The 13,720-nt window shown below is 43.7% G+C and overlaps 1 protein-coding gene across 1 annotated transcript in view; it reads right to left on the bottom strand.

The window, feature by feature from the left end:
* The window catches only part of TNRC6B (trinucleotide repeat containing adaptor 6B), a 225,161-nt gene that overhangs the window by 52,062 nt on the left and 159,379 nt on the right, over nucleotides 1–13,720 (bottom strand). Inside the window, 3 exon segments of the mRNA XM_032492297.1 lie at nucleotides 82–240; nucleotides 1,770–4,118; nucleotides 6,321–6,662. Of these exon segments, the coding sequence (XP_032348188.1) occupies nucleotides 82–240; nucleotides 1,770–4,118; nucleotides 6,321–6,662 (2,850 nt within the window).

The following is a 13,720-nucleotide window of genomic DNA, read 5'->3' as shown; positions in this document are numbered from 1 at the left end:
TTAAACATTAAACAGCCCTCACCAAAACGTCTGACCCCGACATTAACAGAGATGCCCTCAAAAATAACGCCATCTACTTACTAGGTTTCATGGCATTTGGAGCGTTGGAGGGTGCGTTCCCCCAGCCTGTGGTCGATGCTCCCGTGTCATCCATTTCACCCCACCCAGGACTGCTTTCGTTTGGCTCACCCCAAGCTGAAGTACCATTATCTGGAGCAGGTGGTGTGCTTTTGCTCCAGACTGTAAAGAAAGGACACGGATCTCTAAGAATGACTTGTTAATAACACCATAATACCCAGTGGAGGGGAAGGTGGGAGGAAGGCACTTCTGTATTCTGTTGGTAGAAATGCAAACAGTCCCACTTTCATGGAGGGCACTTGGCTTTGTCACTTTAATTCTGGCCCAGTGATTCCACTGCCAGGAACTATGCCATAGATATACTTGTAAAAGTAGATGAAATTACATGAACAACAATGTTCCCTCCATCACTGTCAGAAAACACTTGGAAGTGACCTAAATATCCATCAAAAAGGAACTGGTCAGACTTATCGCGGGTCACCCATTGAATGAATACTACATGCAAAGCAATTAAAAGACAGAAATGTATGTGCTAATATGAATAATGAAAAAAGCAAGGTGAAAAAGGCAGTGTATATAGTACTATCCCTTCTGTGTAAAAATTTTAAAGGACAGATGTATTTTGCTATAGGTATGAACAAAATTTTTGAGTGGGACACAAAATTCTAAGACCTGTGGGGAGAGACCCTAAGGTCTAAGGTTTCTTTCATTTATTATTACCTTTTGCTTTTCTGTACAGTTAGAAGGGTTTTCCTATATGAATAAAAAATTTTTTACATGTTAGCAGGTTTTATCCTAGATGTGAATTAATGAGCAATCTTCAATTCCTTCCTCATTCTTTTCAATATTTTTTTAAAAGAGTGAGTTAAAAGTCATCATTTTCTGAATGGTCATACCTGGATCCACTGAACACTAGACCTACTTTGGGGAGTGGAAAATTGAATATTATGATTAATATTAACTAAAAAACCACACACCTGAACATCCCCTCAATGTGTTGAACTATGTGGGGGGCATTCAGGGTGACAATGCCAAACTAAGAATGATTACCAGCATTACTTTTAATTTACTAGGTGTGATGTTTCCTATTTGAATAAGGCAGGAAGAACACTTAATTCTGGACAACCAATGATCATGAGGTAACAATCTCCACGTAACGAAGTAATTGTTAAAAATCATCTGGAAAGTAACGGAAACCCTCCAGATCCCAGGTAACTACAGCATTTTCTGATAGTGCAAGAACTTCTCTGCAAGAACAACACAGAACACTTCCCATCGCTGGGGAAAGAGAAACAGAGAATGTGTCCACAGGCAAAACCAGAATGGAAACAAGTCTATTTCTGCTACTATTTTAATTCTTTATTTTTAAATCTAGAGCATAGCTTGTTTAAGCAGATATAAGTCTTTTGGATTCTGCACACCAATACAATTACCAAAAAAAAAAAATTTTGGGAGACTAACCCAGGGATGCCATGTCTTCCTTTTGCCAAGAATGAACATTAAAATGTACTACCAGCATCTGTTATCACTACCACTTTATATAAGGAGAGCTTCTGTTAACACCAGTATAGAGTTAATGTAGGAAAGATTCCCAGAACAAAGCTAAGTGGAATAAATGCAGCTTAATTAAGATGCCTTGGTTTAGGATTTCTTTTCTTCATCAAAACCTGTGAGAAAAAGCCATTGCCTACCTGATGCTGACTTCCCGGTCATCGGGGTAGGCAGGTTGGGTTCCCGAGGTGCTGGGCCCCCTTGGGAATTCTTATCCCACAGATTCACATTCTTGTAGTTGTAACTGTTAGGGTCTCCCCACGCTGAAGTGCCATCATCAATGTCCATTTTCCGACTAATTGACTGTGGGGATGGCTCTTCCCAACCACTGGGTTCCTCATCCTTAGGGGTTACTGGCTGCGGCCCGCTACTCCAGCTGGAATTGGAAGGTCGTCCATTGCCTGGAGGTGGTGGGGCTGGGCCTCCCCATGAACCAGAAGCCTCTGGCTGTGGTGGCGGTGGCTGCTGTGGCTGCTGCTGCTGTTGGTGCTGTTTATTCCAGGAGTTGGGCTGTCTGCCTGTCTCAGTCCATGCCGGAGACCTTTTGCAATCTTCCCACCCGCCTTTTGAAGCCAGGCTGGCACTACCGCCGTTCCCCCAAGTTCCGATTTCATTCTGCCCTCCTTCACCCCACCCAGACACAGGTTTACTTGCAGAACTTTCCCAATTGCTGTTCTTCGCTTGATCAACCTCCTCTCCCCAACCATTCTTTCCAGAAGTCCATCCTTGATTGGGCTGGCGTCCACCTCCCCACCCCTGATCTTTGCTGGAATTCTCATTCCAAGAGGAAGATGTCTTTTCATCTGGTCGTCCTCCTCCCCAGTTGGAAGAGTTGTTGTTCTTATAGTCATTCCAGCCTCCTGTGTTCTTGGGGTCTTTCCACTCTGTAGAGGCTGAGAGCTCCCCCCATCCAGACTTCATTTGATTGCTTTGGCTGGGTGCATCTCCCCAGCCCCCTGAGTTCTTGGTCTGTGTGGCAGCGCTCTCCCACCCCTCAGTTCCTTTGTCAGATTTCCCCTCAGGCCTTGGCACCTCTTCAATATCCCACACCGTGTCCTGCTTAATTTGAGTTTGGCCCCAGCCAGTGTTTGAGAGCACCCTGGGGTCCAAATCAGTTCGGCTCAAAAGAGTCTGCAAGACAGCCTGACAATCAGGATGTGTGGGCCTGTACGACCGACGGCCAGAATTATGACTGTCGCTACTTCCTGCTTTGTGGTTGCTTCCAGTGCTTTGACCTCCAACTTCACTTCCTGTGGAGCTGGAAGATCTTCCCCAACAGGGAGCCTGGGCATTGCCTTGGTTTTCAGGGAGGGGGTGGCCCTTTTGATTGTCCCATGCTCCAGTGCTAGAATTTGGTTGGTTTGGACCACTCCATTCTCCAATTTTCAACTCATCAGACCCAGTCGGCTGTTTCCATTCTCCCTGAGAGACCCCAGATGTCATTTTGTTCCCTTCACCCCATTTGTTGTCATTAGAGTCCTGAGGGCCAAAGTTCCAGGACCCACCCGTAGACCTGTTACTGTTGTCCCAAGAGTCATTTTTTGACCCAGTTGATTTCTGAACAGAAGCTCCTTTCCAGGAGTCCTCTCTATCCTTTCCATTGTTCCCATTGTTTCCAGAATTGCTTTGTCCAGAGGCTGTGTCAGTTCCAGAAGGCCCCCTAGCTGCACCCCAAGATCCAACACTCCCAGTCTTTCGATCTCCAGTGCTTTGTGAAGGGGCATCAGTGCTCCTGGAGGCGTTCCCCAAGCCCATTCCAAAGGGCATTCCCTTATTCTCCATGGGGTTTGGTGAACTTAAGTTCAAGGAGTTAGTGTTTCCATTTTTTGGTCCATCAGTGTTATGAATTTGAGCCTGTTCTCTGCCAGAGACAACAAAATTAACACCCGCATTTTCCATCTTTGACTGCTGTTCCCTGGATGCCTGACCTACTGTGCTAACCTGTGCACTGGGATTACTAGTATCTGTTTCCAATGCCCCTTTCCTAGAATTTCCTTCTTGGACCAGTGCTGGCCAGGCAGATGGGTTACTATTTGGGTTAAAGTTGCTGAAGCCAGAGCCAGGTCCAATTCTATCCTGACCACTCACATTCCTCCAATTTCCTAGTCCATTGTTGCTCTCTGTAGTAGAGTTGGAAGATTGAACAGATTTAGCCTTAGGGTCAGACTTCCAGACCCCAAGATTACATTCGTTCCCGGAACTCGCAGACTGGCACTGGCTCCCTTTTCCTTTGTTACTAGTGGTGCTTCCTGGCAGAGTGCTCTTCTCAGAGCCAGGGTTCGAGGCACTGTTGTTATCGGTGGTGTTTTCGGAAGAAGACTCAGTGTCTTTGCTGGCAATACAAGGCCACTCTTCCATGTCAGACCCGTCTACAATCACCTTGTCCCAGATGTGAATTGGGTTGGGGGAGGCGCCGTTGTTGGAGGAGGCTCCCGGGCCCCAAGTGGAATTTGCATAATTTGAAGCAGCAGCACCTCCAAGAGTTGACTCTGAGAAAGAGATTGTCTTATCAGTCACAGCTGCACGTGCATCATCTATTTACACCTCGAGCTCAAACTGCCCCTAAGAGAGCTCATCCCATTTCCCCACAAACTAGTTCTCTACAGCTGCCAGCCTTGGTTAATCTTGGCATCACTCCCATCTTAGTCATATCTTCTTTTTATTTTGCCTGGTTGGTGTATTTGCTAAATCTACCCCCACAGCACCTCTCAGAGTTATCCCCTTGCCATTCTTATTGACAGAGAAGGGCCTTCCTGGATCTTGAGACAAAGCAGTAACACCTTGCACTTGCTTCACATCTCCAATCCACTCTACACACTCCTGGCTGGAGTAATTTTTCTAAAGCACACCTCTGATTGTATCACTGCTGTATGGAAAGCAACGGACAGTTTCTTATGCACAAGAAGGAAGCTAAACTCTTTGGCCTGAAGTTTGATCAAGATGCTCCACAATCTGGGACCAAATGACTTTTCTAGTCTCATCTTCCACTACTTTCTTTGAAGATGTCTACATCCCACAAATTGTGCCTTCGCAGCCTGGCACCATTCCACGTTGGCACCTACTGTTTTTTTCCTTCTGAATTCACACACTGAAATTCACCCATCCTTCTGGGCCCAGTTCAAGTGCCATTTCTCCTCGGAAGTTTTTTTGAGCTTATCACCTGAAAATAACCTTTCCCTGTTTAGGGCCATTTTGCTCAGTGTATTGTGTTCACATGTTCCGTCACCAACATTAGCACCTTTCAGGCAGAGACCCTATCCTGCTAACATTTGAATTCTCATGGTGGCCAATGCACGGCTGCTCAGTGAGCATCTGCTGAATGATGAATGCCCACCAGCCAGATGCCAGGGGCAGACAAACATGAATCAGTCTGTGTGCCCAAGGAGCTTAATCTGGTAAGTCAGTCTTCCTCAGCACATACTTTGATGGAATTTACTACATTTGGTGGGGGGGAAAATGACCTGTTTTTAACCCAATAATTTCATCTATACTTACTTTAGTTCCTTTCACCAAATAGCTTTAAATCAATATGAAGTTGATAAAATTCCTACACAGAGCCATATAAAAGTAAGGAAGCAGAGAATCTCAAACTCTTGAGATTAGGAGCCTATTGGTTTTTAAGAATGTAAACAAGAGACTGACTCACACTGGACCCACATCTACGTCTAGGCCTGGCTAGACTCAGCTGCCAAAATGCCCAACACAACCGCCCCCCTCATATTTCCCTTTGCAGCTGGTTACAAGGGGCCAGGAAGGAAGGGCCAGAAGGCCTTTCCCTGCCCGCTTTGCGTCTGGCCTGCCAGCCACAAGAAGCCTCATGAACAGGGCTTATCCCATATGAAGCCTGGGTCACCACCAGCTTTCTTTCCATCTTCACTTTGCACCCAAGACGGTAACAGAATTTTCTAGGCCACTGTATGTTCAAACTCAGAACTAGAATGAAGCATCCTATCGTTAACAACCACCAATTCACTGTCCTTGCCAAGGCTTGATAGTCTTCAAGCTCTGAATTTTAATATAGCCTCAAAAAACATTTTAAGGATAAGTGGAAATCTGTTAATAAGCTTTTTAAAAAGGGGTGGGGGGCATTGCTTAGAAGTTCTCGCAAAACTTCCAGGAAAACCCCTCAGCTAAAGATCCCTTATATCTACAAATAGTTTTTAACAAAGCTCAAAATTCAGGGGTCTCTTAAGAAATACTGATTTTAAAAATCTAATAAAAGACTACAGAATGGTATTATTTGGTATCCTCCCAAGATTCCACATTATAATCTAAGAGACCATTCTGTCTATACTCCCTGCGTTCTGGGAACAGAAACGTGGGCATCTAAGATTCAGAACAAGCCTGTGCACTAGCCCCACTTCCAATCATACCCTGGGCGCACACCAGTGGTGACAGCTGGAGCCACGGAGGTGCGAACTGTAATGCTCTTGTCTGAGAAGGAAAAAAGGCCCCGAAGAGTGATGACAAAGAGCAGCAACATTACCCTCTCGGGCCAAGGGCACACACTAAGGCTCAGCTTCACAGGAGAAATGCTGGTACACATTCATCCTGGGACCCTCCCCCATCTTTTGAATAACTCTGATAGTCCATGGAAGTAACAGCTCCCGCGGACTTTGCACGGGCAGTAAGGATGAGGTGCTCCCTCTCTAAAGCTGCTGTGAATTCAGTTCACCGACACGGTTGCTCACCTGGTGCAGTCCCACTCTCACTCTGCAGCAGCGTTCCTGTCACTTGTGCGTTGTTTGGGTTTGCTCCAGGTGCTGTGGAGGGAGGAGGCCCTGCCCCACCCCCGAGGAGCATGCAGGACGGTGGAGGGGGCTGCCCACGTTTTAGTAACACTTTGTGGTCCTGCTGGCAACGGAATCGCGGCGGCACCTCCCGAGGCATGTAGCGGGCGGCGCTTGGCGGTTGTCCGTTCGGCACTGCCACCCTTTTGGCATTGTTGCCACCATTGACTGGTGGCGATGGAGAGCTGCCAATTGGGCTGGCGGCCGTTGGTTGGCTTAAACTTGGTTTCGTCACTTCGGGCACTGAAAGAGAGAGATGGGGAAAGAGCCTTTAAAATCAAATGCATTTTTCTAAAGATTATTTTTAAGAAAACTTACATGAGACCAAATCCATTAAGACAATTCTTGTTTTCTCTTATCCTGAAGGGACACGGTCTTTCCAGATTCCCCACCATCTTCAGTTTATTGAAGGCGGGGAAGGGGCAAGGAGTGATGGTGACAAGGATTCAAAGACTGCTATATCGTGGAATTACATTCCATTAACTAAGGAGGAGAGGGAATCAACCACCATTCACTCCCCTAAATCAATGGTGGACCTCCCTGAAGGGCTGCCTAGCAGGTCTAAGGATGTCTATGGACCCCAGGCAAGATCCCTAGTAAAGAGTCAAGGCTCTCAGCCCAAGGGCCCTTCCCCTTCATCCACATTCTTAAAGATCTACCTGTGAGAAACTTTTCCTGACATCCCTGGACTAGGTATGCTAAGCACCCCTCAGTTGTGCTCCTGGACCATGCTGTCCATCTCTACCACTGAATTAACCAAGTTATATTGCAATTCTCCACTTACAGACCCTTCTCCCCACCAGGCCATAAGTCCTGCAATGGCAGGAACTTATCTTTCATCTTTTTTTCTTAGTGCCTGGCACAGAGTAGACCCCTACAGGGAATCCCAGGCCTAGAGAATCACAAAAACAACTTGGTTTTGGTTTCTACAGCCACCTGAGCTCAAAGACTCTTGCTTGGCACTCTGTGTAAATATTAGAAATGCTATAAATCTTTTTTCTTTTGTCCAAAAAGATTTGTTTTCAAGTGTACCTTATGTTTTTTCCAACTCTTCATTTGAAATAAAAATTTCAAAATGTAGACACTTTCTCTATTTACTTAAATAACTGATATTTTATCTTACTTTAAAAGTGGCAAACAGGAAGTATGGGAACATGTGAGACCCATACCCACAGTTAAAGTGCCCTTTGACTTTCCCCTCGACCCTACAGAGAATGTTCTTCTGGGTTGGTACCTCCTTTGCTTCATCCTACCAAAAGACTGCCACCCTTTCCAAGCAAATCTACCTGGCAAATAGAGGCTGGCAGTATTACAGGAACTATCACTGAACCTAGTAATTCAGATGATTCTGAGGCCAAAGTCCCTGACACCCAGAGTAGCGTGTAGGCCAGCTCTGGTGGCAGTACCGCTCTTAATGCTGACATGATGCTGGGCCAGCAGGTTGCTTGCTGAACTGAGGAGAGAGATACGTCATCAGAAATCAGGGGCCCAATCTATGGACACTGGTGAGTACTGAGAGTAACAGGAAAAAAGAGCAGGAGCCTGAAGTAACTTCAAGGTAACCCCTGGGTCTAACCTTAGTCAATCATGAGTTAGGACTGGGCCTCCCAGAAAGGAAGGGAGGTCAGAGGATCCACAGTCTGATGAGCAGAATAAACATATATTTTAAAATAAATTGGTCATTGTCTAACATTATTGATATAGTACCTTTGGCATGACCTACAATAGCCAATGGATAAGTAACTGATAAATGAATGACTAAAGATGAATTCTTTAAAGATTCATTTTCTATCTGTGCCTGGACGATTCCGCAGCACATGGCATTTTTCCCAATCCCCTTTCCTCTTATTATGAAGCCGACAAAGGCTGGGAGGAGTCTTCCAACTAGTTTTTAAGATAAAGAGAACTATGCTTCTGTGAGACTGCCCTTCTGTAAAAGAGCTAGAATCTTCATGCAAGTTAACCAGGTTTGTTACATGCCTTGACTGATTTCCCTAAAACAGAATAAGACACGGTAAGAACACCCTACAGGGTTGAGATCTGAACATCAGTTTGACTAACTTTACAACATTCATAGCACAAAGAAATCTGGTGAGTATCATATATGGTGCAAGATTCTGCAAAAGCTCCTCAGGGCATTTTCCCACCATCACATCAGAGGGAGAATGGATCATAAATAATAAAGTCATTATAAGATGGGACCACCTCTTAACCACTCTCCTTGCAACTCGGTGCTCTAGCCTGGGTCACTATTCATTCAAAGCTCTAGGACACAGTCAGAAAAAGCCGCCATGCAGTACGTGTTATGAGCAAACTGCTTCAGGAGTTGAATGAATTCTTTCTCCATTTTTTTTTAACACCTGTCTGTAAATTCAATAATTTTAAGTATTTAAAAGGCAATCGCAAATCTAGACACTAACTGGAGAGCAAGGCAGCTGTCAGGCAGGATGCCCAATCCAATCTGCTTCCTGAAGTCCAACTTAAGACATGGGAATCAGTGTATGTACCATGCCATGCTCTAGAACGTTGGACGGTAACAGAGGAGAGAGAAATTATAATTAAGTCTGAATTACTTTCCAGGCCCTCTGTTTTCCCTTCTGAAGCTTAATGATTTGTAGCTTGTGGTACAAATATTTCTTAAGATGAGCTGCTCAAAATAAGGTCAGAGTTTTTTATTTTCCAGAAAAAAGCCTGTGGCTTAAAGATGAACTCTGCATCAAAGAGAAATAAAGACATTGCGAAAAATGCTGGGTATCCAATTTTCTAATGCCCATTCATTTACGACCAAAAACCATTTACTTACTCTAATAAATGCATCTTTTCCCCTTCCCTGTTGTCATTATTTTATACCATTCTCACCTTACAGTCTGAGCTTCTATTGCCTCTATTTCCAAAAAAACTTCAGTAAGATGCTTTTTCAGATAAAAGTAGTCTTTAAGAAAATTCTGATATAGGCGTGACTAATACAAACTACTATATTCCTTAAACACCTTGATGGTACCAAATATTAAAAAAAGAAAAACCCTTCTAGAAATGTCTTTAAAAGTAGTAGTTAAAACACAAACAGGCCCTATAAAAGACCTTATTTTAGACTGACAAGTTTCTTGGTGTAATAATCAGCTACAGCGCAGTACAAAAGAATCTCAAAGATGACGGCACAGAGAGGCCCACGTACAATCAACACTGCTCAGTAACCTCTAAGCTCAGCTCCATTTCTTTACCTTCCATTCACTCTTCACGCTCCATGCACACTGGCCTTTGCCTGGAACATCTCCCTGAAGCTTCTCTCCTCACTAAATCACTAGTGATTTCATTGCCAGTCTAATGGGCACTTGCTGGACCTTTTCTTCTCTGACTTTCCTGCAGCTCCTGACACTACCGGCCACCCCGTCCCTCTGGTTTTGAGAGACCCGCCAAGAGAGCTCTTCGGTTCTTCCTTTCTCCCTTCTTCTGGGGGCTTCTCTACTCTTGATCAGAGGTCAGCAAACGTTGTTCTGTAGAGGGCTAGACAGTAAATATTTTAGGCTTTGCCCGCCACACAGTCTGCTGTAAGGACTCAACAGTGCGCTTGCAGGAGAAAGCAGCCACGGACAATGCATAAATGAATGATTGTGGCTGTGTTCCCACAGAACGTTATTGACGACACTGAGATATGAATTTCTTATCATTTTCATTGTCATAAAATACTGTTCTTTTATTTTTTTCCCATCATTCAACAATATAAAAATATCCTTAGCTCATGGGAAGTAAAAAACAGTCAGATCTGACTGCAGGGTCACAGTTGGCAACCCCTGCTTCTGACCATCTCCTTAACTGGAGTTGCAAAATAGTAGCTGAATTTGGCCATGAGTTGTATCTTTTTTTAGAAATCTGAAAGTGAAAGTGGGGCGTAAGCCCTTCTCACATTTAAGTTACTTGAATAAAACTCTCCCAAGTTCAGGCTTTAACTATCACTTAAGTGCAAATGTTTCCCAAATCACTGTCTCCAATTCGGATCTCCTCGCCTTCACCTTCAAACCTGTTCCCCTGTGCCCCAACGTACTGTCTCCTAGCTCAAGGAATGGAGGCATCACCCAACCTGCTGCTCAAGTCGGAAACCTGACAGGTGTCTCAGATTTCACCCTTCCCCCACACACACACCATTATCCCGAGCATCTTTCTAATTCACTCCTTCCTCTTTAGCACCACGGCTCCTAACTGGGTTCAATTCCTCGCTATTTCCCGTTCAGATGATTTTGTGCCCAGCTATCTGGGCTACACGTCACCTCACATTCATTTACTCTGTAGGGGGCAGCAAGTTCCATACCTGAACAAATGGCTCCCACCACAGTGTTAGAACACACAAGTGCCTCTACAAGGTTTGAAGGATACTGCAAGTAGGTTAGTCTATAAATTATTTACTTGGCCCACCTCAAATATTAATAAATTAGAGTAGATCCAAAGTTATTCCAACCACCACGATGCATGCACTGTAATATGCCTTCTGGGCTGTGCACTACAGCGGTCCATCACCCCAGGTATGCTGATGGGAAGGGTTGTTTCTCTGCTGCGTCCCAGTCTGGTAAAGGCTATGAATTACTGGACAGCAATATCCAAAAATTTTAACTTACACTGAGCTGGAAGCTTTTTCCTGTTGCTTTGACTCACCAACAGACATTTACCAAGGAAGTGCTAAGTGTCAGGACCAGGGCCTTCAAATCTCTGAAGATAGTTACCTGAGCTTCTTCACATGGGGAGCCTTTTGTTGGGGGTTAAACACCCCCTCAGTATTTAACTCTCTCAGAGGTGACAGGTTCAAATTCCTTGACCAAACTGGCCCAAACTCCACATGCCCCACAGTGGTTGATCTCTGTTCCTTTTCCTAGAGTGGTACCCATTACAGGAACTGCAAATTCCTGCCCAGACACTGTGTTTCTAGTAATGTAGCTTAAGGTCATATTAGTTTCCATAAACCAGTCATTTTATACTGGTAACTTCCATTAAGCCAACTGCCACCTAACATCTTTTTTAACAATGCTAAATGGTTCTATCCAGACTCTTCCATCACATAGTCTATCTTTCTAATCCTAATCTTATCCTTCAGCCCTGTTAAATCTGGGATCAATCCAACAAATTTTTCTAATTCCAAGACCAATATCCAATGGAGACCAGCTTCTCCATTAAGTGCCTTTTAGTATTTGTTACCTAAGCAGCGGGCCCACCTCCAGCCCATGTCTTTATACAACCTCCACTTGAAATCCCTGCCCTAATCTCTCCAAAATTCTCACCTGTTAAAAAAAAAATGATGGAAGATAAAGAACATACACTGAATCTACCTTTTATCTGAAATATGGACAAATCTTACTTCAGTCCTCTGTACAACCAGAGACTTGGCATCAACAGTCTTTTTTTCTCAAAAAGTCTGTTGGGGAAAGAGTGGTAGATTCAGAGTTAAGGGAAGACTGCCTGGGGGAAGGCACCGTCTTGGGAAGAGGAAGAGGAACAGGACCCAGAAACATCAGCTGAGGAAAGACAAGACTGGGCTAGGTACCCAGGTAGGCTCTTGGGAACAAAGATTAAGATGTGGCTGTAAAACAGGATTTTTAAAGAAGTAGAAAAATCAGGACCTCCCTCTATTTATGGTCTAACACATCTCAGGGATAATTTTTATTTTTACTCCCTGGTTCTATCAATTAAATCCCTTATGAGATACAAAACAGGCTCTCAGTTTACTTCAGGATTATTTTAATTTAATTTTTGAAGGGAGGGTGGGATGGGGAGGTAGGGAAACTGTACTCCATTTTTTGGTAGGTATGAGAAGGACCCTAAATGGAGGGAAACTTTGATAGTAAGTAAAAAATAAAGTTTAATTTTTTAGACTTTGGAAGAGGAAAGAGGAATGTGATTCTGAGAACAGACCTTGTACAAATAAAAAAAGAAAGAAAGAAAAACCTAACAGGTTTTCAGTTTTCCAATAGAAACATCACTTAACATACAGAGCAGCTTGTTTCCACAGCTCAACTGGCATTTGGCTTCATGAGCACTAAGAATTGTGGCCATGCCTAGGAACCCAATCACCATGTTCCAGCAACCACAGAGTCTGGATTTTTCAGGAAAATGCCAATTTTCTCATCTGTTGTCCTCATAAATAATCAAAAAGTCCTATAAATATACTTATGTGCCAAAATCCTTTCCTAGACAGTATGTTGGTTTAGAAAATATGGACACTATACCACTATCAATAAAGTATAATTTATATTTCAAACAAATAATTTACAGGTGTACTTCCAAAATAATGTCTACTTCTGGGTTAAGAACTGGCTGACAGTGCAAGGGGAGGACACTATTCTAACTAATTAAAATAATTATAACTAACAATAATTTCTCTCAGTTTATTTTATATATCACTACAAAGTCCCAGACTATATTCTCCCTTGAAATGCCTTTTGGATAGAAATATACTAATGTCTACTCATCTGAGAATTTGTTTTCCATAACTAAGTTTCCTAAGAAACTAGTACTGTCTTTATTAGTCCTCTACCACCATGTGACATGCTTTGACCTGGTGGTCCAACAAAACAATGAAGAAACCAGTTCTTTGAGAACCTCTCATCAAACCTTGGTCTCTCTGGTCTCTCCATGACCCTCATCTTCCCCCAACTTATTGCAGTCACACTGGACTACCTTCATCTGGGGTGGTGGTTCTCCACCTGGGCCATACACTATGGTCACCTGCAGAGCTTGCATAAATACATCTGCTAGGGCTGTGGCCTGGGACTGCAAAGGTTTGGGAGGAGAACTGGGCTTGTGTGTTTTGACAAGTCTATGCATATGATTCTAGTGCCTATGCTAGCTGAGGACAACATATTTAAGTGGGCAGGATAAGGAGCTAGAAACCCAAGGAAATAAGTCTCCTATTCTAAAGGGGAACTGACCAAAGTGTGATCATCACCAGACAAGACTGCATAATCAAAATTAACAAAAGAGAAAGAACTGAAAGCACACAGACCATTAGCGGTTGGGAATGACCTCTGGGACACCTGCTTCTGTTTACAACACAGCACTATTTTGTAAGAGTTAAAGTGCATTATCTTTTTGAAAAGCATATTCCAGGCTCTAGAGCTCAGAAGATGGGGTGACTGTCCTAAATGTAACACTCATTTTCAGGCTCAATACCTGTTACAGGTCAAGGTGGTCAACAATCCTCTGCAGTTCCCATCTGTAAAATAGGAACTAGTGCTCTGTTTTTGTTATTGTTCTAAGAAAAATCCTGAAAAGATTCAGTTCAAAATCATGACCTCTTTACTCTCAAAACAAGTTAT

This window comes from Camelus ferus, chromosome 12, assembly GCF_009834535.1.
Source record: "Camelus ferus isolate YT-003-E chromosome 12, BCGSAC_Cfer_1.0, whole genome shotgun sequence".
NCBI lineage: Eukaryota > Metazoa > Chordata > Mammalia > Artiodactyla > Camelidae > Camelus > Camelus ferus.
This window is presented reverse-complemented; position numbering and strand designations above follow the sequence as displayed.